The sequence below is a fragment of the Propithecus coquereli genome, unplaced genomic scaffold (assembly GCF_000956105.1).
Source record: "Propithecus coquereli isolate 6110/MARCELLA unplaced genomic scaffold, Pcoq_1.0 Scaffold703, whole genome shotgun sequence".
Classification (NCBI taxonomy): Eukaryota; Metazoa; Chordata; class Mammalia; order Primates; family Indriidae; genus Propithecus; species Propithecus coquereli.
The window spans coordinates 477,989-501,512 of NW_012153097.1; the positions used below are offsets into that span (position 1 = coordinate 477,989).

At 46.9% G+C, this 23,524-nt stretch overlaps 1 protein-coding gene across 6 annotated transcripts; it reads right to left on the minus strand.

Annotated features, from left to right (window-relative positions):
* Window positions 1-485: 485 nt before the first annotated feature.
* On the minus strand, window positions 486-23,524 carry ZNF672 (zinc finger protein 672). 6 transcript variants are annotated; one of them, XM_012661306.1, is made up of 5 exons: window positions 23,468-23,524; window positions 7,924-8,128; window positions 7,217-7,271; window positions 4,356-4,459; window positions 486-3,003 (listed from the first exon to the last, which is right to left on the minus strand). In XM_012661306.1, exon 5 carries the CDS (start codon window positions 2,780-2,782, stop codon window positions 1,412-1,414), a length of 1,371 nt encoding a protein of 456 aa, XP_012516760.1. In that variant the 5' UTR covers window positions 2,783-3,003; window positions 4,356-4,459; window positions 7,217-7,271; window positions 7,924-8,128; window positions 23,468-23,524; the 3' UTR covers window positions 486-1,411. The 6 variants fall into 6 exon arrangements, with proteins under 6 accessions (XP_012516760.1, XP_012516761.1, XP_012516759.1 ...); XM_012661307.1 differs by lacking the exon at window positions 23,468-23,524 and adding an exon at window positions 9,480-9,672 and having other exon boundaries at window positions 7,979-8,128; XM_012661305.1 differs by lacking the exon at window positions 23,468-23,524 and adding an exon at window positions 9,480-9,672.

Here is a 23,524-nt window from a genome sequence, read left to right on the forward strand (position 1 = left end):
TGAAGTGCAGGAATTTTGGATCTATTTGAAAGCAGGCTCCGCTAGAATGCAGCATAGGTGCAGGCCCTGTTCCTCTCTCTGGAGGCCCTCACCTGCTCTGACCCTGAGGGGCCAATTTTCTTTCCAGGCTCACTTTGGCACTTTGCAGCCCTTTCCTGTGGAGTAGGACACCCACCCTCATATTCAAGTAGAGCAGGCTGTGACAGTCTGGAGAGTCCTGAGGCACCCAGGCGGACAGGCTGGAGCAAGAATACTGACCCAAGGCCATCTTGTACTTGGCCATTAATTGAGGAAACCAAATGTGTCGGCCCTGAAGTCTTGCCTTCTAGTATAGACTCTAGAGGTCCTACATGCCCGATCACTGAGCTTCCTTGGGAAGGGGTAAGAGACCTTGGAACTGTGGTGGGACCTGGCTCTTGAATCACTCCCAAAGTCTGAAGACAGCAGCCTTAACACTTGACAAAGGGAATTCTTAGCATCCAGAACCCAAGCAACTCTTTATTTTACCAGCCTTGAGCAAAAAGTTTGTTGGCTAATTCCAGGGGGATTTTCCATCCTGCCCGCTTCCCTGTGTGGAATCTGTTTCCCCAGGGCTCCAAGCTAGATTCGGAAACATTCTGATGCTCCATTTGGTAGTGCCTAGCTCTGTGGACATGTGGTTTTGGCTTGGGTCTCAGGGCAAATGCCTCCAACCTGGCTGGAGAACACTGTCCTGAGAGGCACCTTGATCTGCCCTGGGGACAGATGAATGGCGGTGCTGAAGGGCGCATCCACCTTCACATGGGTAGGCCCCCTCTGCCAGGGAGCAGGCAGCTGCAGGCAGGGATACGTCCTCCCTGCTCGATAACCTCCTGCCTCCACACCTGTGTCTCAGAAGCAGAGGGAGAAAGCAGCATAAAGGTTAACAGGTGGAACCAAGAGGCAAGATGACCACAGGGCCAGCAACATGTGACTGATCACAAATCAGTGATCATTATCTTAGGGGACAGGACAGTGAAAGTATTGGGGAAGAAGCACAGGAGAGGTGCAGGCTGGGTTAAGGAGATGGGACAAGAGAAGACAACACGGGCAGAGAAACAGCAAAGGAAACACCAGAGATCACGGTAGCAGTAACGGGACATACCGATACCTGGGCTCTCCTGCACACAGGGAGTCTGAGAGGTGCCCCTAACGCCCTGCACCTACACTCGGGGGAGAGAACCAGGCCGGACGATGCAAGGACTGAGAATGGGACAAGAGCTGACAGGGAGGGTGTAGAGGCAGGGTAGGTGAAGGGCTACCCACAGAAACTGGAAAAGCAGCAGGTCACAACACCGTCCTTTCCCAAACGTCCCTCTGCGAGTTGCCCCATCCCCGACCCCGTCCCTGTGGCACGATGTGGGTGTTTGCCTATCCTCTTCAGAGAAGCCCCTCAGCAAGTCTCTCTCAACTGGGATATAAAGAGCCCTGGCTTTTCCTCTACAGCCGGACCAGCGAAGACCAGGGTAGCCCCCGCTGTGGCCTGGGCGGCGGCAGCAGCAGTGCGGGCGCGTGTGTGGGCCCGCTGATGTTGCGACAGCGAGCGGCTGTGGCTGAAGCACTTGCCACACTCAGCACACTCCGCCGGCCGCTCGCCCAGGTGCGTCTTGCGATGTAGCGCAAGCTTGGAGGCGACGCTGAAGGCCTTGCCACAGTCGGGGCATCTGTGTGGCTTGTGGCCAGCATGGTTGCGCCGATGCACGTTGAGGTTGGACACGCACGTGAACCGCTTGCCGCACAGTTCGCAGCGGTAGGGCTTCTCGCCCGTGTGCGTGCGCCGGTGCTTGGTGAGGTCCGAGCGGTCGCTGAAGCGGCGGCCACACTCGGGGCACGGGAAGGGCTTCTCACCAGTGTGGATGCGCTGGTGCACCACGAGGTCGGAGCGCTGCCCGAAGCCCTTGCCACAAGTGGCGCACGCATGTGGCCGCTCGCCCTGGTGGCTGCGCCGGTGGCGCAGTAATGTGGAACTCTCGCTGAAGCAGCGCCCGCAGTCACCGCATGCATACGGCTTCTCTCCCGTGTGCGTGCGCTGGTGGCGCACCAGCGTGGCACTCTCCAAGAAGCCCTTCCCGCACTCTGGACACTTGAAGGGCTTCTCCCCCGAGTGCGTCTGCAGATGTCGCGTTAGCGTAGAGCTCTTGCGGAAGCTCTTGCCACACACGCCACACTGGTGCGTGTCCGGGGCACGGGGTCGCCGGGGCACGGGGCTCTGGGCCACGTGGACACGCGCATGACTCCGCAGCCCTGCGCCGCTGCGGAAGGCCCGCGGGCACTGCGTGCAGCGGTGCGGCGGGTCGGAGGTTGTCCCCGGGGCGTGTGCCCTCGCTTGGTGGAAGGCCAGCGCACTCTGTCGGAAAGCACGGGCGCATAGCGGGCAGCGGCGGGCCCGTTCGGGCGGGTGTCGGTGGCGCCGGTGCACTAGCAGCGCGGGGAAGTGCGAGAAGCGGCGGCCGCATATGCGGCAGGGGCAAGCGCGGCTGCGCCGATGAGCACCCACGTGTAGGTCCAGGCGGCCGCTGTGGCGGAAGCTCTGGCCGCACTCGCCGCAGATGTAGAGGGTCTGGCCCACATGCGTGCGCCTGTGCGCCCGGAGGTCGGCAGCCCGCGCGCAGCGCTCGCCGCACTCCAGGCAGTGGACGCCGCCGCGGCCGCCGCCATGGGCACGCTCGTGCCTCAGCAGTACCGAGCTGTAGCGGAAACTCTTGCCACACTCGCCGCACGCGTAAGGCCTTCCTGACGCAACCGCCCCCGGTGCGGAGAACATGGTGAGGGGGGCTCACAGAGTAGTGCGCCACTCACACTTTGGGGTGCACTTCCTCCCACTGCGGATAATTTTCATTGTTAAAGCCTGGAAAGGGAAAGGCAACAGAGAAAAGGGAGAGGCCCTGAAAACTGGTCTGTGGTTTCCAGGATTTCTTGTCTCACAGGCAGACGTTACAACTGTTCCAGAGGCGGGCTGTGGCCAGGTTCACTCTGCCCGGGAGCCTGCGGGGAGAAGGTCTCGGTGAGCCCCAGCAACAGCTCTGACGGAAGGAAGGGGGAAAGTGAACTCCCTATTTCCTGTAACTTACTCAGTCCCTCTCTGGATTCCCTTCTCCAAGACGAAGCAAAGCCACATGAGTCCCAGAAATAGATAGGGGGGTGTCCTTGTACTTACTACCTGGAAGGGCAGGGGCACAGACTGCAGGTGTCCGGGAGAACAGGCAGGAATGGATCCAGAAGGGGAGCTTACTTTCAGTGTGACAAACATCAACACTGCTTGGGAGGGAAGGGAGTGCGCAGCCTGTTTTCTGGCCTTGGACTGGGGATCCCCACCTGGGGATGCATTAGGCAATGACCAAGGACGGATGGGCCAATGAGAAGACGCCCCAGGGCTTAGACCATACAAAGGCCACCTTCTAACTCCCAAGTTTCCTGAGTCGTCATTGCGAACCCAGCCAGGCTTGGGCTAGAGGACAAAAAGGCAATGCGATGGAGCACAGACAGGCCGAGCAGCAGCAGTCTGGGCAAAAGGCTCAGACCGTGGTGTTATTGAAGGGCTGGGGCCTGGGCAAACGAAGATATTTGAAAAACCCCAAAATATTGTTCCTTGGCTTTGGACAACACCTGATAAGCAACTACCCCAAACCAGTACACAACCCCAGTTGAGAAAGCAACTCAAGAGCCATTTGGTGAATTATCCAAAGCCACTCAACTTTACATAATTCACAAAAAAAAATATTATCAAAAGTTGCTAGCAATATCGAAGAATTGCTTTTCACATTTTTGGGAAAGGCTGGGGATAAGGAAGGGGCATCCTTTCTAATTCTCAGGGTATCCAAATTGTTTGTGAACATTCCGCACACTTTCTTCACTGCTCCAGCCCCACGGATCTGAGCATCTGGACTATTAGAGAAACTCCTTTATGAAGACCAGATCTACTCTGCTATCTTGTTTATCTCAAGTAGTATCCTTGAATCCTTCTGACAAGTTACTCCAGGCAGCTGACTGGGAGCAGGGTCAGCCCTTGTAGTATGTGCATAGAACCTCGAATGCCCTCGTCATCTGGCTGGCCTCACCAGTGACTACTTCCCTCAAGGCCCATGGATCTGTCCCCAGCCCAATTCAGTGAGTGGGACAGTGGAGATTAGATACAGTTGTTAGTTCAGAAGAGCCCCTGTCACCTACCAGATTGGGGAGAGGAAGCAAGCAAAATAGTCAGCAGTCATTTTCCTATTAGCAGATGAATATTCATCATAAATACTCAAAACTTTAGTTATAAAATACCCCCCCAGTCAGGATCCTCATCTTTTGGATGCAAATGGGGACGAGTGAAAAAAGCCTTGAAAACAGCAAACCTGCAGGAGTGGGCTCTGGAGCTTCTGCTGTCCTCTGTGCTGGGCAAGCATGGCGGACGCAGGATACCTTCCTCTTGCCTGTCTGTAACAGGATGTGCTGTGTCCTGCAGGATGAAGTAACAGGGAAACTGTGAATTTCTTTATTTTATTTTTTTCTAGAGACAGAGTCTCACTTTCTTGCCCAGGCTGGAGTGCAATAGTGTAAGCATAGCTCACTGCAGCCTCACAATCCTAGGCTCCTGCATCAGCTTCCAAAAGTGCTGAGATTACAGGCATGAGCCACTCTGCCCAGACAGAAAATGTGAATTTCAGCTGAGTAGGACAGAAATAGGGAGAGAGAGAGAAGTATTTCCTTGAGGAGGGTGTTTCTTAAGGGACATTTTCAAATGTAAAAAACTAAACTGGGGAGAATAGTATCATAAATCACTATTTTGCCATTCTTGTTTCATCTGTGATATCACTCCATTTTTTTTTTCTTTTTGTCTAGAGTATTTTAAATCCCAGACATCTTATTCAAAGAGGATAATTTTTAAACAAAATCTGCAAGCAGGGGCAGGAGGCCTTCTGCACACTCAAGAGCAGATTTTAGAGGGAGTCCCTTGGCTCCTCCACAGAACCTTCAACCCAGACACTTGGGCTGCTCATTCCAATTGGACATCGGTTCACAGGAATGTTTGTCCTTATGAGACTAAAACCTTTGCTGGAGACTCAGTGGCTGATCCCAACTGCCAGAGAAAGTCATGCTTATTCCCCAGTGAGTGTTCTACCTCCTCCAGGGGAATCTGGAGACCATGTTTCTGGGCACTCAGCCTCCCACAGGCCACTGTGTCCCAGGGAATATGCCCAAGGAAGGTAAGACAAATGCACAAACACCAACATACACACATAAATGGCACATAAAGATACCATTTCCTCCCATTATGGACGGGGGTAAGAAAGACTCTGATCAGGAAGGATGCAGGTATGGTGCGTGAATGTCAGGCTGGGCCCTTCAAGTCTCTCTTCTCTACCTCACCCCATGCTGGAGCTTGCCCTGGAGGCAAAAAGGTTCTGTGCTTAAGGTGGAAACCTGAAAGAAAAAGTATTATGGGCCAAAAACCAATGATTTCTAGGCTGTGCTGACCACTTTCCTGAGTTAATGTGAGTTTTGAAATTGTTACACTACCAACTTTATTTTACTTTGGAAAAAAAATAAATATAGGAAAGCTTGGCAACAATTATGTGAATTAGTGAAAATCCTAACCGTTGAAGTACCTTTCATAGACTTAATGCTTACAAATACTGTACAGATAGCTAATAAAAACAGGTACTAAGTAAGGTAAGCTAATGGAAAAATTAACATTTAAAATAGATTCAAGATAAACTTCTGAGTTTCATATATCACTTTATTTTTTTGTTTCTTAATAGATATAGGTATTTCATACCATATCTAATTGGTCACAAATTATAAATCAGGAGTGTTAGAATTAATCAGGATTTAGAACATTTATTAACAATCTACTGTGAGAGATTTTTCTTCTGAGTTGCATTCTTGAGCCAGAATAAAGATTTTTCTTCCCTGGTTATCTATTCTGCCACACCAGCATTTCTGGGGTGGGATGAGAGACCCCAGAAAGTCGTGATTCACGAGAAGCAAGGGGTCATCTTGCGATTTCTCCATCTTGAAGCCAGAGCTAGGTAAACCAGTCTGGGCAGCAGGGAATGGCGCTATGGGGAACTATTCAGAATCGTGCTGGCTACTGTAGTAGCCAAGACCCACAAGTGGCAACTGAACACTGGAAACCTGGCTGGTCCTGGCTGGTCCAAATTAAGATGTGTTGTAAGGGTTAATACACTCCTCATTTCAAAGACTTAGTATTAAAAAAGAATGTAAAATAACTCATTAATATTTAAGGTTGATTATATGTTGAAATGACAATATTTTGGATATATTAGGTTAAATACAATATTAAAATAAATATTACCCATTTTTTAAGAAAATTTAAGATTACAGATGTGGTTCATATTTTATTTCTATTGAATAGTGCTTGTCCAAATAGCCTTTCCAAATTCTGGAACAACATACAAAGGGAGGCTAGCCCACCTGACAGCCCCTGGAGGGCTTTGGTTGGGAAAAGGTCGCTCACCTCCCTGACCCTCTGAGCCTTAGTATACATGCAGAAGACCCTTCCTTTCATTTCCCAAGACCTCAGCTCCTAGCCAAAGGATAGATCCCTCCAAAGGAGTCTATCTGCTCTTTTGGAAAGTGGATGTGTGTACTGCCCATCTACACCTGGTTGGGACTTGGGGTTGTGACTTATGCAACACCTTCTCTCACTGCTACTCTGTGGGTGGAACCATCCCAGTTGTCACTAGCATCAACACGTGACAATTCTGACATGTTTGTATGTACATACATCCCCCTTTCATCCTCCCAGTGGTCCTTTAAGGTGGGTGTTATCATTTACTCCCCTGTGACCTGAGTTTCCCGACCAGGTTGTCCAGAGTCATCCAGCACAAGTGCACTGGTGGGTCTGAGGACAGGAGGAGGCAGCAACCCTGATGACCTATCTCTCACTCTCTCAGGGCAGCCCCCACCCCTTCCCAGAGGCCCCAGCTGGCCTGCAGCAGCTCACGAGCAACAGGGGCGGGCCTGGCTGAGTGGCTTGGTGGGAAGTACTAAGCAGCCAGGGTCCAAGGGGGAGGAATGCTGGCCCCAGGGACCACTGCTTGGGGCCTCCAGGATTAGTCTGTGCGCACTGTGTCAATCTTGGGCCCTGGCCCAGGAAATGGAACTATCTCAATTAGAAGAATGGGCAGGAACTGGCGGTAGCTGTATCAGGAGAGGTGATTCTTCTGCTGCCTTCTCCTTGAATCCTTACCCCTTGAGAGCTGAGTGATGCTCTTGTCTCCAGAATTGTGTCACGCCAAGACACCCTGAAATCCAGACCAGATAGAAACAAATTATCCACTCCCCACTCTGGATGGGTATGGAGTAGAAAAGTTTCCCTGGCCCTCAGGAGCCTGCTCTGGGGCCTTTCCACTTCCAAGTCCTTCCACCGAGAAAGCTCTTTCCCCCCTTCACTCAGGACTCTCCTCAAATAATGCTGTCTCTTAAAGGCTCCCCCTACCACCCTCTATGTGCCCCTCTCATCCCATTACTCAGCTTTATTCTGAATCAATCAGTGACAGTAACAGGAAATAGGCCAGATGCGGCGGCTCACCCTGTAATCCTAGCACTCTGGGAGGCTAAGACAGGAGGATCTCAGGAATTCAAGACCAGCCTGAGCAAGAGTGAGACCCCTTCTCTACTAAAAATAGAAAAAATTAGCTGGCACGGTGATACACACTTTATAGTCCCAGCTCCTCAGGAGGCTGAGGCAGCAGGATTGCTTGAGCCCAGAGTTTGATGTTGCAGTGAGTTATGACACCACTGCACTCTAGCCCTGGCAACAGAGCAAGATTCTGTCTTTTTAAAGACAGAATCTTAAAAAAAAAAAAAGCAACAGGAAACACTGATTCCCATACACTCTGGAAAGATTTAAGCCCTATTCTAAGAGGTGAAGATGAGGAATAGAATTCAAAGCACCAGAATAAATACTCCTTGCTTCCTTCTCCCCCATAGCAGAAACAAGGTCCAGTACTTCAAAAGAAGTTGCTTCTCCAGCTTCAGATCCAGTCTGACATGGTCAAGGAGCTGGTGGAAATAGGACAGCTCGCTTCCACCTATGATCCCAGGTCTGATCATGATCCAAATACATTCTTTTGGAAGTTTTGGTTTCACAAATATTTTCCTGTGAAGTATGGAAAAGGTATGGATGTAGGCGGGGAGACAAAATACATGGAGTTTATCCTCTGTCCCTTGACACATGGGTAAAACTGAGTGGCTAGAGCATTCCAGATCAGGGATAAAAGGGACGTTAGGGTCTTTTGCACCCTCCCCGGGCCTAGCAAGGAGTTGGACACATATAGGTACTCAATGTCTTTTTTTCCCTCACTGACCACTCATTCATCAGTCATACACAATACATTTCTAAAATGGCATATTAGTCTGCAATCCAATTCTCCCAAATGTAAGGTTCCTGGAAGAGGGGGCCTCTATAGTCACCTTATCTTCCATAGCTCTACCTACTGCATAAACTGCAAATACTTTGCTTTGCTTTACAGAGTCAAACTGCCATCTGTTTAGAGGAACCAGAGAGGCAAGCATCCAAATTCTGGTTCTTCCCATCACCAGCTGTCTGACCTTGGACAGGAGACTGAGGGTGTCCTCTTGCCTGGGAAAACTCTAGTAAAGGAAGCTGTTATATAATGTTTCATATGAAAAGAGAGAAGGTCAAAATATTGGTAAGTCTGAGAACTGCGGTTGCCCAGTGCTTAAGATTTACTCTCCTCAGGACAATCCTTTATAGCGACTCTGAATAAGGTGCCTCACTCCAGTCCCCAACTCCCAGCACACTAGTGTCTGCAAGCCCTCTTCCCGGGTACGCGGCATGGGTCTTCCGCAGTCTCACTTCCGCGACTGTGAGCTGTAAGAGTAAGGCGAAGCTGAGTGCTCATTTTAATACTCGGTGCCTGGTACTTAACAGGAGCGGAAGCCGACTCCTCACGGACGAGTAATATCGCACCTGAATAGGTCGACCTCCAGGCCCGCTTCCCCCGCAGCGCAGCCAATCCTGCAGCGCCCGGGTCAGCGCGCGGAAGGAGCTGCTGGGCAGACTCCCGTGGGCGACCCCTTCTCGCGCCGGGGGCCACCCCGTCCTTCGCCCGTGGCGCCACCCCACCTAGCGGGCAAGCAGGACACCAAAACGGTAGTGGGAAGTGGGGAACATGGAACGCCGACGAAGCCCGGTGCCTGGCGCTGCCCTTGTATCCGGCCCAGCGTCTTGGAGCCGCCAGCTCCGAAGGTCACCCGGGGAGGACCAGCGAGGACAGGCGGAGGGCAAGGCCTGGGAGGAGCGGGCCGCGCGGCCGCCGCCGTGTCCCGGCCAATGGCTCGCTCCGCCGCGTCTTCGCGTCACGCGCTGCCCGGGCTGCGTTCCCGACCGCAGCGGACGGTCGCCAAAAGCGCGGGGACAGCCTGGCCCCAGTTCGGTACCGCTGTCCTGCGCCACCCTGGCCCTCCCGGCCCTTCGGTCCCCTCACCGGTCGCCGACTGGCTTCCTCTGACACCGCGCGGTTGCCGCTCAGCTGCCCGCTGACCCCGCCTCCGGGCCGCGGGACCGCGGCGGGAAGGAGGAAAGGGCTGGTGGCGCGCGCGGCTCCTCGGGCTGCAGGTCCCGCTCTCGTGCCGCTCGCCCCGTGCGCGGCGGGCAGGCCTGGCGGCACTACCGACCCGGCCCTCAGGCCGCGGCTGGAATTCCGGAAAGGGGGCGAGGCCATCAGCTAGGGCCAAGGGGCCTGCAGTCCCGCCTCTTGCCCGCGCAAGAGCCCCGCCCTCCTCCCGGGCTTAACCACTCCCTGACTGTCCCTTCATCCGCGGCCCACCTCTGAGCCTTGTCCCGCCCAATCAGAGGGAAGGGGGCCGAGCCCGCTGGCCACCTCGCCGCCAGCCCCGGGATCTGCGGAGGGCGGTTTAAGGCCTGATCCCTGCTGTTCGCGCGCGCCGCGGGGACGCGGACTGGCGCACGCTCGAGCGCTGCCTGCGCGGTCGCTGGTGCTGTTCCCCAACCCGCCCCAGTTGTAAGCTAGTGACTTCTTACACTGAGGCCAGACTTAATACCTATTATCTACCTTAATCCTCACCAGAACCCTGCCAGGGGACATTTTCTCCATATTTCAGATGAGGCGGCCACAAGTTAATGATCCATCAAGGTTGCACTGCCAGGGATCGGGGGACTCCTGGTCTGCTTGCCAGCTGCCTCTCCAAGAGCTTGTTGGTTGAGCTCCCTGTCCAAATGTTGACTTTTATGTCGTCTTCCACTGGGAGTGCTACTAGTGGTGTATTCTGGAAATGCCTTTGGGAGCTTGACCAAATGCAGTAGCCCTCTATCATGAGAACAGACGCCCAAGCATGGCCCTCAAGGGCCTTCATTTTACTTGCTCTAATCTTCTTTTTGAGGTCATTTAGTACCATTCATCCTGTTACACATCTAGAACTCTGCTCAAGGGTCCTCTAAATCGGTGTACACTTAGACTTGTCATGCTTGCCCTGGAAAACTCCTTCTTCTGTTTTAATTCCACCAATTTGTAAAAGCTTAGTCAAATGCCATCTCCATAAACCTATTCTGGAATGCCCCTCTCCATCCTCAGTCCTTAGGATACATCCCTGCTGCAATGCAACAGTTGGATGAACACTGTTCCCCCATAGTTTATGGGTCAGGCTGTGTCCTATTTGGGAACAATCCTCTGAAGCATGAGCACAGGGCATGCACACCACAGATGCTCAGTGAGTGTTTGCTAACTTGCATATGACAACATGGCACAAGGAGGACAAGGTCTAGCATCAGCAGGCAAAGAAATTGAAAAAGAAGACACAGGATTCAGGCCTGGGGTGATGAGGGACCGAACTAGGAAGGGATAGAAGTGAGAGATGTGGAAAAAGAAAATGTGCCTGAAGTAAAGTATATTTTTTAAAAAATTATAAAGTACCATACATAGTTAAGGTAGTGTTATGTAGCAGATGACTAGTTGAGGATAATTCCAAAGTAGATCAGGACAGAGAAACAGCTTACTTCAGACATTTCTGGACTCATTGCTCAGTATTGATGTCATGTTTTTAAGGGACACTGCTACACTTGGTTAATTCCAGAGGCATGACTAGGATGGTAATAAACAGACCAGATAATTGAAGGGGCTGGGGATATTTATCCTGGAAAAGAGAAACCTTTTTTTGTGTATGTAGTGACTGTACACAAATTTTGACAAACTGTCATGTGAAAGAGGGCTAGATTAGATGACTTTCCATTCTAAGGAAGCATTCAAATAATGGGGGAAATACAGGAAGGTGGATTTTTGTTTCCTGTGTTATGGGAGTTATCACAGTGGGAGATGATAATAATTGGAACAGGAGTATTGAGTGTATGGGAGAAAGTTAGGTGAAGTATGAAGTTATGTGTGTATTGTCAACTAGAAAATACCAGCTCCCGGGCCGAGCTGATGCCTGTAATCCTAGCACTTTGCGGGGCTGAGGTGGGATGACTGCATGAGCTCAGGCATTTACGATTGCAGTGAGCTATGACGCCACTGCCCTCATGACCAGGCAACAGAGCAAGACCCTGTCTCAAAATAAATAAATAAAATAGAAATAAAAATTTAATATATATATATCTCAGATCCAGATCCAAATGGTTTTATTTCCATACAAATCTATGTCAATAAATGACAACTCCCAATGTGGTTCTATAAATATTCAAAATATTTATGAAGGTCTACTATATACCAGGTAGTGTCAGGAATACAGCTATAAACTTCCAGATGAATCTCCCTAAAGTAAAGCTCTGATTGTCATGCTCAAAAACTGTCAAAAGTCTGTATTTACTGACCAATGAAGTTTATTCTCCTGGTGTAATATCCAAGACCTTCCACCTTTTGCAACCTGCCTTTCCAGTCTGTTCTCTCCAATTCCCCAAACAGGTGGGGAATTTCTCTCAGTCTGGAATACATTCCTTTTATTCCTCCACTTCTCCTTTTCTGCCAAAGTCCTATGTATGCATCAGAGCGCTGTTCAAATGCCAACCCATCCTCAAAGTGAAAATTATATCTTTCTGAAGACCACCAGAATTGTTCATCCAGAAATTCCATAAGTATTTATAGAAAACATGTTGTCTTTGCAGGCCACAAGATGCACAAGACACTATCTGTATTTTCATCCTTTACCGTGTACTCTAGAATAACATGCATATTTATTTCCCCTTCTAAATTGTAAACTTGAGGGCAGGGTCAGTGTCTGAGTGCACATTTCTGAATACTTGCTATGTAAAAGAAAATGGGCTGAGTGTTGGAGACAAAATGGAGACTGAGTTCTTTGAGGACATGCTGAGGGAGGGCAGACCCCAGTAGACCCTGGCATCCCATCATGTGCAAAGTATAAAGTGGTATAAAGGTAGAAGGGGAAGAATAGGATAATTTTGCCATGGGTCATCAGCAAACTTCATTGACTCATCACGTAGCCAAGATTTTGTATCGGGGTCTGTGGATAGAAGTAACAATGATTTCCACACACACACACCCATCCCCCTGGGGAGCTTTCTGCCAATATAGGAGACAGGATTGGGTTGGGCAGAGGGATTAGATGAACAGGAAAGGAGTGGGCATGCTCTCAATCCAGACTAGGATAGAATAAATAAAGGAGGCTCAGAATCCTGTGGAGGATGTGCAGTAGAGTAGGGCAAGAGTTCTAGGAAGTAGAGCGGGTAGAGGTGTTGAAAGAGTTTCCTCAAAAAAGTTTTGGACTAAAGTTAGGAATTCATCCTTTCCACAAGCTTTGATTAAGGTCTGAGTCTGCACCTGGCTGGGTAATGGGAACATAGAGATGAACAGAACATCACATGCGCATTCCGTGCCTTTACAGTACAGTAGAGGCATCTATCCCATGCCCAGGAGTGTGGGCTTCCCTCAGTGGGCAGGGGAGGACCCCTGGTGCATCAGGGTTTGTAAAGACTGAAGTTAGAGATGAATAAGTGAAGCTTGGGACATTTCCAAGAGACTGTAGGTAGATGAGAAGGGGCTGAGGGCAGGACCCTAGAGCACCAGTCTCCAAAACCAGGCAGCTACAGAAAGGGCAACGAATAAAGCTTTGGGGAGGAGAAGAGTCACAACAGGGTCAAAGTTTTAAATCCCATGTGAGGAACTGGCAGGCAGTGTCCATGCTAGAGTAAGTCAAATAGTATCAAGGCCATTGGGTTTGGCCAGTGGGCACTATCAGTAGTTTATGAAGAGAGACAGAGACAGAAAGGAGGGGAAGTAAAAGTTGAAGGCAAGCAGAACAGGCACACAGTACATGCTTTACATTGCAGTTGAGGGGCAAGTGAAAGGCAAGTATTAGGGCTAAGAGTATAGACCACTATTTGAAATTCTTTGTTTGAAATGTGAGCCCACTGATTATTTCCAAAACGTCGAAAATCGGGCTGGATGAGGTGGCTCACACCTGTAATCCCAGCACTTTGGAAGGATGAGGCAGATCAGCCTGGGCCACAGAGTGAGACCCTGTCATTAAAAAAAAAAAGGCTGAAAATCAGATTTGGAAGGATTGCTGTGTTACCAGTGGTATAAGGACTGGAAAACTGTTTCAATTTCATTCATCTTGTTCTTGTATTACTAAATACAATGTTTTCCATTCTTCAAATATTCTAATTTCAGTTCCATATATAACAAAAACGTTGGCCTCTAGAGCAGGAGTCCCTGACCCTTTTGGCACCAGGGACTGGTTTCATGGAACACTATTTTTCAATGGATAGGGGGTGGGAATGGTTTTGGGATAATTCAAGTGCATTATATTTATTGTGCACTTTATTTCTAATATTACATTATAATATATAATGAAATAATTATATGACTCACCATAATGCAGAATCAGTGGGAGCCCTGAGCTTGTTTTCCTGCAATTAGACAGTCCCATCTTGGGGTGATGGGGGGGGACAGTGACACCGAAAGTGTGTTGCTCATGTCCAGTCCACTCTGTAATCTCATTTTTGGTGCTGTCACTGCAGGAAACCCTGCTTCACAAAGACAGGATGTTGAAAATGGAAGCAGGCTTTTCAGTGCTTTTGCAGCAATCTCAGGATATTCCACCTTGACTTTAATCCAGAACATATGAAGATTTGAAGTTGTCTCAAACATACTTTTAAGGCCACCACCATTTGAGATCTTAAGCAGTTGATCCTGACACAGACAAAGTCAATTCACCTGGCTAATTCACAAATGGGTCACGGATCCATTCCTTCCGAGTTCGGGGGTCTTTTGTGGTTGGGAAGCAATGCCCAAACTCTTTTGAAAGCTGAGGTGATCATGCACCAGCTGGGAGAAAGAAGGCCCTGGCTCAGTCTCTTTCAACATTTCTGCTAATGTTTGAAACATGTTAAAAATCCCAATGTTCAGTTGTCACCCCCATAATTCCAGTTTGATTTTGAATGTAGTCACTTTGTCTGCTGACTTGAACACAGTTGTCATTCTCTCCCAAAGTGACAGATTGAGTTTGTTTTGCAGGTTGAGTATGTCACGCAAGCAAGTTTTGTGACCCATTCTGTGTCACTGAATTGTGTTGCCAGAGGTGATTGTTTTTTTGTAAAAGAAATCTCTGGAGCGGCTCTTATAACTCAGAAACTCTGGCCAGTGATCTACCTTTAGAAAGGCATCTCACTTTTGTGTATAAGAGAAGACGTGTGTGCTCTGTGTCCATCTCCTCACAGAGCTGTGCGAACAGACAGGAGTTAAGAGCATGTCCTTTAGTGTGGTTGATAATTTTAATCACATCCTGCAAAATGTTGTTTAGTTCAGGTGATGTTTTTCAGCTAGCCAGCGTTTCTTTATGGATGACACAGTGCATAGACTCGCATTCAGAAGCGACCTCCTTGACCTGAGCAGTGAAACCAGAAAGCCGTCCAGTCATGGCAGCTGCTACATCCATGCATATACCGACACAAAATGACCCATGCAGTTTTCCTGATATGCGATCATTCAAAGACTTGACTAGTTCTGCAGCTGTGGTGTTGGTTGGCAATAAAAGCGCACATAACATATCCTCCTGAAAAATATATCCCACAAAAACAAGCATTGTTGCCTTGTTGTCAGCATCGGTAGACTCATCAACCTGGGTTATGTACCACAGTGACTCATTAATCCTCTGTAACAATCATGCCTCAGTATCCTCTGCTGTTTCGTCAGTTCATCTAGTTATGGTGCTAGCCGAAAGAGGAACATGCACCACCTTTTCAACTGCAGCCTCTGAAAAGTTCACGGCAAATGTCCGTAGCAGCAGGCAGGATCAACTCTTCCCCAATATTGAAGGGCTTCTTAGCTTTAGCAATGCGGTAGCCACTGAGAACGATGCTCTCAGTGCAGGCACATCTGATGGAGTGGTGGCCTTCAATAATTGTTTCTGTTGTTTGTGTTCACATTTTTTTTTTTTTCTTTTGAAAAACTCCAAAGACTTGTCTTTTAATGCAGGGTGCTTGGTCTCCATGTGGCAAAGCAGTTTTGAAAGTTTCACAGCTTCGTTGGATAGCCGGTCACCATATATTATACAAAGCGGGCTTGGAGAATGTGAATCACCTGTTGCAATGAACCTGTAATTTAAGCAGGACTCTTCGTATTTTCCTTTAAATGCAGCTTTCATTTTGCTGGCAGTCTTAGCATCTTCTGCTGTCTCATCATTGGGTCTTTCCCCCCTTTCAAAGAAGCTCTCCAGCAATGTTTGTCTTTTCACTAATTTTGCTGGGGTTAGCTTGTGGGCTTACAAAACTGTGACTGAGACAAGTGTGCAGTGCGGGAAGTGGTAAATAAAATAACGGGCGGGCCACGCACGGACTAAAATAAGTGTCAGATTCTGACTTACAGCCTGCCACCAGACGTCGCTATACAACAGAAGTACATCAGCTCACTTGCCGCTATAAAGTCTGCCACCAGATGCAGCTTAATTGTCACTTGCCACTCACTGACAGGGTTTTGATATGAGTCTGCAAGCAATTGCTTTACCGTGGTCTCTGTGCAGTCAAACGTCTCTGCTAATGATAATCTGTATTTGCAGCTGCTCCCCAGCACTAGCATCACCGCCTCAGCTCCCCCTCAGACCATCAGTCATTAGATTCTCATAAGGCCCTGTAAACTAAAATAAAATCCTAAGGCTCACCCCCGACTGGCTGACTGAATGGACCCCTTCTTGGCCAAGGGAATATCCTAAAACTAAATTGTCTGCCAGGGAGGAGGGAGGTCAGACTTGCCTCATCATGCCCCCCTCCCTTCTTGGGGACATCCTTTGTAACCCATTAACAGACCTCAGGGTATTCAAGACAAACCTGTAGGTCCTCAATTTACACAACGAATCTATGTCCCGTGGCTTATCTCTGATAAACAGCTCCCTATGTTGAAACATTCCAAGCCTTTAGACAAAGCTTCATGTCTTTAACCAATTATAACCCAAAGAATCTTTAAACCTACCTATAACCTGTAAGCTCCCACTTCGAGATGGCCCACCTTTTCGGGCCAAACCAATGTATGCCTCTCACATATGGGTTGATGACTTAACCTGTAACCCCTGTCTCCCTGAAATGTATAAAACCAAACTGTAACCCAGCCACAGCGAGTCCACTGCTCAAGGCCTCTTGGGCGTGGCTCTGGGCCATGGTCCTCAAATTTGGCTCAGAGTAAATCTCTTTAAAACTATTTTACATAGTTTGGCTTTTTTTCCATTGCCAGAGCTCACAACCTAGATCCCGCGCATGTGCAGTTTACAGTAGGGTTCACGCTCCTATGAGAATCTAATGCTGCGGCTGATCTGACAGGATCAGGCGGTGATGCTGCCGCGAGTAATGCGGAGTGGCTGTAAATACAGATGAAGCTCTGCTTGCCTCCTGCTGTGCGGCCCAGTTCCTAATAGGCCTCCAACTGGCAGCGGTCCTCAGCCCAGGGCTTGGGGACCACAGCTCTAGAGCACAATACCTTCTAGTGCTTCCCCCAATAACTCCACTGATGTCAACTGACAGAGTTTTCCAACAGTAGAAAGAACCAAGTGCAGAAAAGTGAATCTAACAGTTTAGAATAATGAGAACAGGAAAGGCTGTGTTGACTAAATCCCGAATTGCAGGTTTTCTTTTTTAAGGAATGAGGGTTTTTATTAATTTCAGGTTGCAAACATATCATAAAGCCAGATCAAAATGGATTTCAGGAAAGAGGAAAACAAGTGAAAACTTACAAATTGCACCAATAACATACATTAATTTTAATGGCTTGACACAGGATTTAATGTCTTTTAAATTTATTTAAACAGTAATTTTAACAAAAATGATTGGAATTTGTGCTGCTTACAGTCTGGTTAACTTCAAGGTCTCAGGCACTGACTCCATCAAAGACTGCTACTTTTCTTTCTTTCTTTTTTTAAACAGTCTCATTCACCCGGGGGGTGGTGTGCAGTGTCAGCCTAGCTCACTGCAACCCCAAATTCCTGAGCTCAAGTGATCCTCCTGCCTGGGCTTCCCAGAGTGCTGGGACTACAGGCACACCACAGACGCTAATTTTTCTATTTTTAGTAAAGATGGGGTCTGGCTCTTCCTCAGGCTGGTCTCAAATCCTGAGCTCAAGCAATCCTCCTGCCTCAACCTCCCACAATGCTAGGATACAGGCATGAGCCACGGCGCCCAGCCATTTTTTTTTTTTTCTCTCAGAAAGAAACATTTAATAGGGAGTTACAAACAAACAGAAGCCATGCCCTGGGCAGCTGAGACAAGACAAGATGGTGCATGCCCATGTTGAGACTGCTACTTATTTTAACATTTACACAAGTAACTGTGAAGAGCTACAGTAAACTAGATAAACCTGGTATGGCACAAAAATAGAATATTTGTTGAGAGAATATTTAAAGATCAACTTTTTTAAAAACACAAACTTTATTCTAGTCCCTCATGTCCTAGTCCTAACGATGAAATTTTTAATTATGTTAGATAAAAATTACGTTCAAAATTCACATCTAGGCTTAATGGTTCACACAGTAACCACTAAATGAGCTTAAAATCTTGAAGCAGAACTTTCAGGGTAAAAATTAGTTTCAAAGTGAAATACAAGGTAGGATAAAATCAGTTTTTATTTAATTTTTAATTTTTTTTTTTTTTTTTAGATTTATAGATGAGGTCTCACTGTCACCTGGGCTGGAATGCAGTGGCACAATCATAGCTCACTGTCTGCTTGAACTCCTGGGCTCAAGTGATCCTCCTGCCCAGCCTCCTGAATAAGTGGGACTATAGGTGTGCACCACTACTCCCAGCCAAGAAATCAGTTTTTATAATTGAAACCACTTTAAAGGTTAATAGCAGTAATATAAATAATAATGGTATCACACGCAAGCATGTAGCATCTTTAGAAAATATTTTGGTTTTTGTTGTTTTCACAAATTAGGGCATTTAAAATGTACATAGATACATTTAAACTTAACATGTGTTCTAATATAGACTTTCAATAATCTTACTTTTATTTATAAAGCTTAACTGAGGCAGTACACTGTTGTCTCTAACGGCCTGCAATATCTGAGTCCAAAGACTGGTTCTGCCACTTGCCAGCAATATGACTTTGGACAAATTATTTAATCTCCTTGCCTTTAATTTCCTCAACTGAACAAGGGAGATACAATTTATCTAAGTTGATTGTTATGAATAGATATAAACCACTCCGAACAATGCCTGGCACAAGGCATATGCTGAACAAGTGTTTGCTGTTGTTATTGTTATTATTATCATTATTATTATTATTAGAGATGGGGTCTTGCTATTATTATTATTATTATTATTGTTAGAAGAGATGGGGTCTTGCTCTGTCATCCAGGCTGGAGTGCAGTGGCATGATCGCAGCTCACTGCAACCTTGAATCCTGGGCTCAAGGGATCCTCCTGCCTCAGCCTCCTGAGTAGGTGAGACTACAGGCACACACCACCATGCCAGACTAATTTTCCTTATTTTCTGTAGAGGCGGGGTCTTGCTGTGTTGCCCAGGCTGGTTTTGAATTCCTGGCCTCAAGCAATCATCCGTCCTCAGGCTCCCAAAGTCCTGCGATTACAGGTGTGAGCCACCATGTCTGGCCTAACTGGATTTTTAAAAAAATGGTTTTATGGCGGTATAATTGACAAACAATATTGCATATTGAAATGTACAATTTGAAAAGTTCTGACGTGTATATAGACACCCAGGAAATCCTCACTACAATCAAGATAGAGAACACATCCACTACACACAAGTTTCTTCATGCCATTTTGTAATCCCTTCCACCTCTCCCCAAGCAACCACTCATCTGCTTTGTGTCACTATGTGTCAGTCAACTGTTTAATCGGCACTTGATGGTGGTGTGACTGATGGTAGGAAAAACATTAAAGAACACAAAAAGGCAGTTTCTATTATTAGAAAAAATTAAACCAAAAAAAGTAGTTTTTAATGATGAAGGCAATTTAGGGTACTTATATGAAGAAATTAAAAGTTACATGTAAAAATTTATGAAAAATTATTTAACTAAGGAATGGAATTGACTTGTGATATTACATAGTAATTGATGGTGTTAACATATTTATATGGCTTTCATATTTTTATATTTAATTCATTTAGTCAATAGGGGTTGGTTGGTGTTCTATCTGTGCCAGGTACTAGGAGGGGGTACAGTTGTGGCAGGATCATTTAGACCTGTACAGTCCAATATGTTAGTCACTACCATATATGGCTATTTAAACTTAAAAATTTAGTTCCTCAATCACACTAGCCATATTTTAAGTGCTAAAGAGCTATACATGGCTAGTGGCTACCATTTTGGAAAGGGCACATATAGAAATTTCCATCCTTGTTGAAGGTGCTATTGAACTGAGCTGATTTAGAAGACTCCTGAAGTACGCTGTCTCTGATGCAAGTGAGAGGGTCTAAACTGAAGCAATGGCAATGAGATGGAGAGGAGAGATCTTTAAAGTACTTACTGTGATGAAAAGAGGTTGGGGAGAGGGGAATGCATTTACATCTAGGTTTCTCCCTAGGGTAAGTGGGTGGATCGTAGAACCATTTACCAACATAGTAAATGTCAAAGGAGCAGGATTTGGGAAAAGGGGATGAAATCAGATTTGGACCCACGAGAGGAAACACTGAGGCCAGTTGTGTCTGGGAGGCTGCTGGATCTCAAAGTGTGATCTGCTGGGAGTCTGTGGAGACAGAGCTCCAAGGAAGGAGCAGTGCGCATGGATAGAGGCTGGAGACATGCACTTGGGTAAGGGCACTCAGGGAGTGCAGCATGAAATAGAAGCTAACATCAGGCCTTGGGGCACACTGACATTTAGCATGTGGTTTTCAAACTGTGGGTGGGTTGTAAAATCATCAAAAGAGGTCTTCACCAGCATTAAAAAATAGTATAAAAATATTAATATGTTTTGCATGCAATTTGGGTAAAGATCTTTTCCTGAAACTTTTTAATGAATATATTTACACACACATGTATATTAGGTTGCAAAGTAAAACATATATCTGGGTCGTGTCACAATGTTTGAATGTCACCAGTTTATAAAATGAGTATCACAGACTACAAACTACATGGGAACTGGGATAGCGTCCTTTTTCTCATCATCACTTGAAATTCTGGCACATAATAGACACTGAGTAAAGTCATATTGCATACAGGAATGGATGAACAGGCCAGAGAAATAAGAAGAAACCCAGGAAAAGGGTGACACAGAAGCTAAAGGATAAGAAAGAAGAGAGAAATGAGCCAGTGGTCAGACGTCAATGATTTGGCAATATTGAGAGCATAGATGACCTTATCTCTGCAATTTCTATGGAGTGGCAGCAGCAGAAGACAGACTGCAGAGGTAAATGGTAGGTGAGGAAGTGGATGTAAGGCAAATGACAGTGGAGACTGACAGGCATTTGTTTTGTATTGAAGATGCGAAAGTTCAACATGTACCCAGAGGACATTACACAGGAAAGACAGGCTGTTTAAATGTGCCACTAGCCACATATAGCTTTTGAAACTAAAATTAAATATAGTTCCTTAATCACACTAGCTCAAAGGCCACATGTGGCTGGAGACTACCATACTGCACAGAGCTGATACGGAACATTTCCTTCATTGCAGAAAGGTCTATTGCACGGTGGTACTCCAGAAAAACATTTTAGTTCATCGTGTTTATGCTGGCTTCATGAAAACAAGCCTAAGTTAAATCAATGCACAGTACCCTTCGACCTCGTTCTACCTGAAACATTATCCAAACCCAGAAGAAAAATTCTTGGGAGATTGTATTACACTCTACACGTGATAGAATCACATTTGGTCTCAGTGGGTTAGAGTTAATCTTGGGAGAGCCCAGTGGAGACTTAAAAGGGCTGCTGAACCTCAGGATGTGATCTAGGGATCTGGGCACTGTATGTACTCATGATGTCTTCCCACCAAATCCAACAAAGGTCTGTGTCCAGTAGAAGCAGCTTGTGACCGTGAAGGACTGCACACAGAGAAGGAGCTGCGGGACGGGTTACAAGGTAATGATAGGTATTGGAGTAGTGCTGAATAGGAAAGGTTGGAGAATTCTTTATTTCATTTTATTTTTTTTACTTCAGTCTCCATAGAGACTGTCAAAAATTGCCAATGCCAACTATATTTCAAGTCATCATGGTGGGGTATTGGGAAAAGTTTTCAATTAGCAATAATCATGCCTCGGATAAACCTCATTTGCTACAATACTGCTACGGCGCCGTGCTGGGGTTGTAGAATTCAGGCTAGGGTAGACAGAAGACGTTGGGTAAAATGGGGTTATTACAGTGAAATTCTGGTTCTACAAAATTAAAGTGACTAAGATTAAGACAGATTTGGTAAGAGAGAAAAATAAAAGTGACTGGTAGAGAACAAATAAATAATGTTTAAGACTTCTATATTTATTTAATTTTCACGGTTTGTGCATGGCACTTTAATAACAAAGAAGAATGTGGTTGAAAACTGAGGCATTATCATCCATCAGAGCTGTCCAATTAGACAATGTCACTTAGGGTCCCGCTAACTTAAATAAGAAAAGTCACCTTCAGAATTTCAAAAATAAGACTTCCAATTATATGGAAAAAAATCTGTCTTTTAAATCACTTCTTTTAAAGGCTATATTTGGCTCTACTCAATTTTTTGGTTTTTTTTTTTAAGGACAGGGTCTCACACTCTGTAACTCAGGCTGGAGTGCGGTGGTATGATCATAGCATACTGCAACCTCAAACTCATGGGCTCAAGTGATATTCCTGCCTCATCTTCTTGAGTAGCTAGGACTACAGACGTGTGCCACCATGCCTGGCTAATTTTTAAAAGTTTTTGTAGAGATGGGGTCTCATTATGTTGCCCAGGTTGCCCTAGAAGGGGCTCAAGAGATTCTCCTGCCCCGACCTCCCAAGTGTCTGGCATTGCAGGTGTGCACCACCACACTCGGATAAGTTTTTTATTTTTTGTAGAGACAGGGTGTCACTATGTTGCCTGGGCTGGTCTTGAACTCCTGGCCTCAAGCAACCCTCCTGCACTGGCCTCCCACAGTGCTACAATTACAACAGGCATGAGCCACCTTGCAGGCCATTTTTTTTTTTTCCAATGTGGTTACTCATCGAATAAGGGTATGGTAGGGGCTGAGAACTGCCAAACTCTTGGCACATAACAACTCCATCCAAACCTCTGCACTAAGAGACAACAGAAATGTAGCATGCCTTCCACCAGCAAAAGGTCATGTCCCTCTTATTCTCACTCGCACCCCCCCACACATTAAAATGCCTGCCCGAGAAAGCTCAATGCTGCCAGAACTTAGTTTGTTCCAGCCAACACCTGACAATAGGCTCCTGACCCCTCTTTCTAAGCATTTACTAAGTACTTACAATTATGAATTCTTCCTTCATCCCTCTAGGATGTATACGAGCCTCTATCTCCCAGACTCAGTGGCAGAATAGCACATTATCTTAGATAACTGCCAGCTAGCAGACATCTCTGTCCTAATCTCATTTACCCTAACCAATCCTCTGCAAGTTTTCACTTCTCTGACTCTGCGGAGCCCCATTCACCTTCTTGCCCTCATTCTTCCTTTAAAATGCCCAATCACCTCTACACAAATGGAATGGAGCTCAGCTCTTTCCTTGACTGTGATTACTGAATAAAATCCGTTTTTACCGTTTTAATTAAAGTCCCGCCGTGCTTATCTTCCGTAAAAACAAAACATCCCAGCCCCTCCCCTTAGACCTAGGCCCCCGCCTTAGCGGGCGACGCCTGGAGGTGACAGCTAAGTCGCTCGCTCATTGAGTTAGGTAAAGATAAACACCCTCCTCGAGGGTGTCTGAGCACTGAGTACACGAGTGTGCTAAGTTAACGCTAAGTTCCTAATCAGTATTCACAGTGCAAATGGTGACCTCACTGAAACGATGTTCAGGGCGACAGGTCCTGGCTTGGGAGAGGCAGCGCCGCGGCCGCAGCCTTCGAGGAGAGGGATCTATCCATCGAAGCTGTCCGCTTACATCCTGTTCTCAGGGTCCAGCTGGCTTCATTGCAGAGAGAAAAGTCGCTTCTGGGAC

Bases quoted from the DNA above. Each gene is read 5' to 3' on its own strand.
- ZNF672 (XM_012661306.1), bottom strand. From the start codon at position 2,782: ATGTTCTCCGCACCGGGGGCGGTTGCGTCAGGAAGGCCTTACGCGTGC.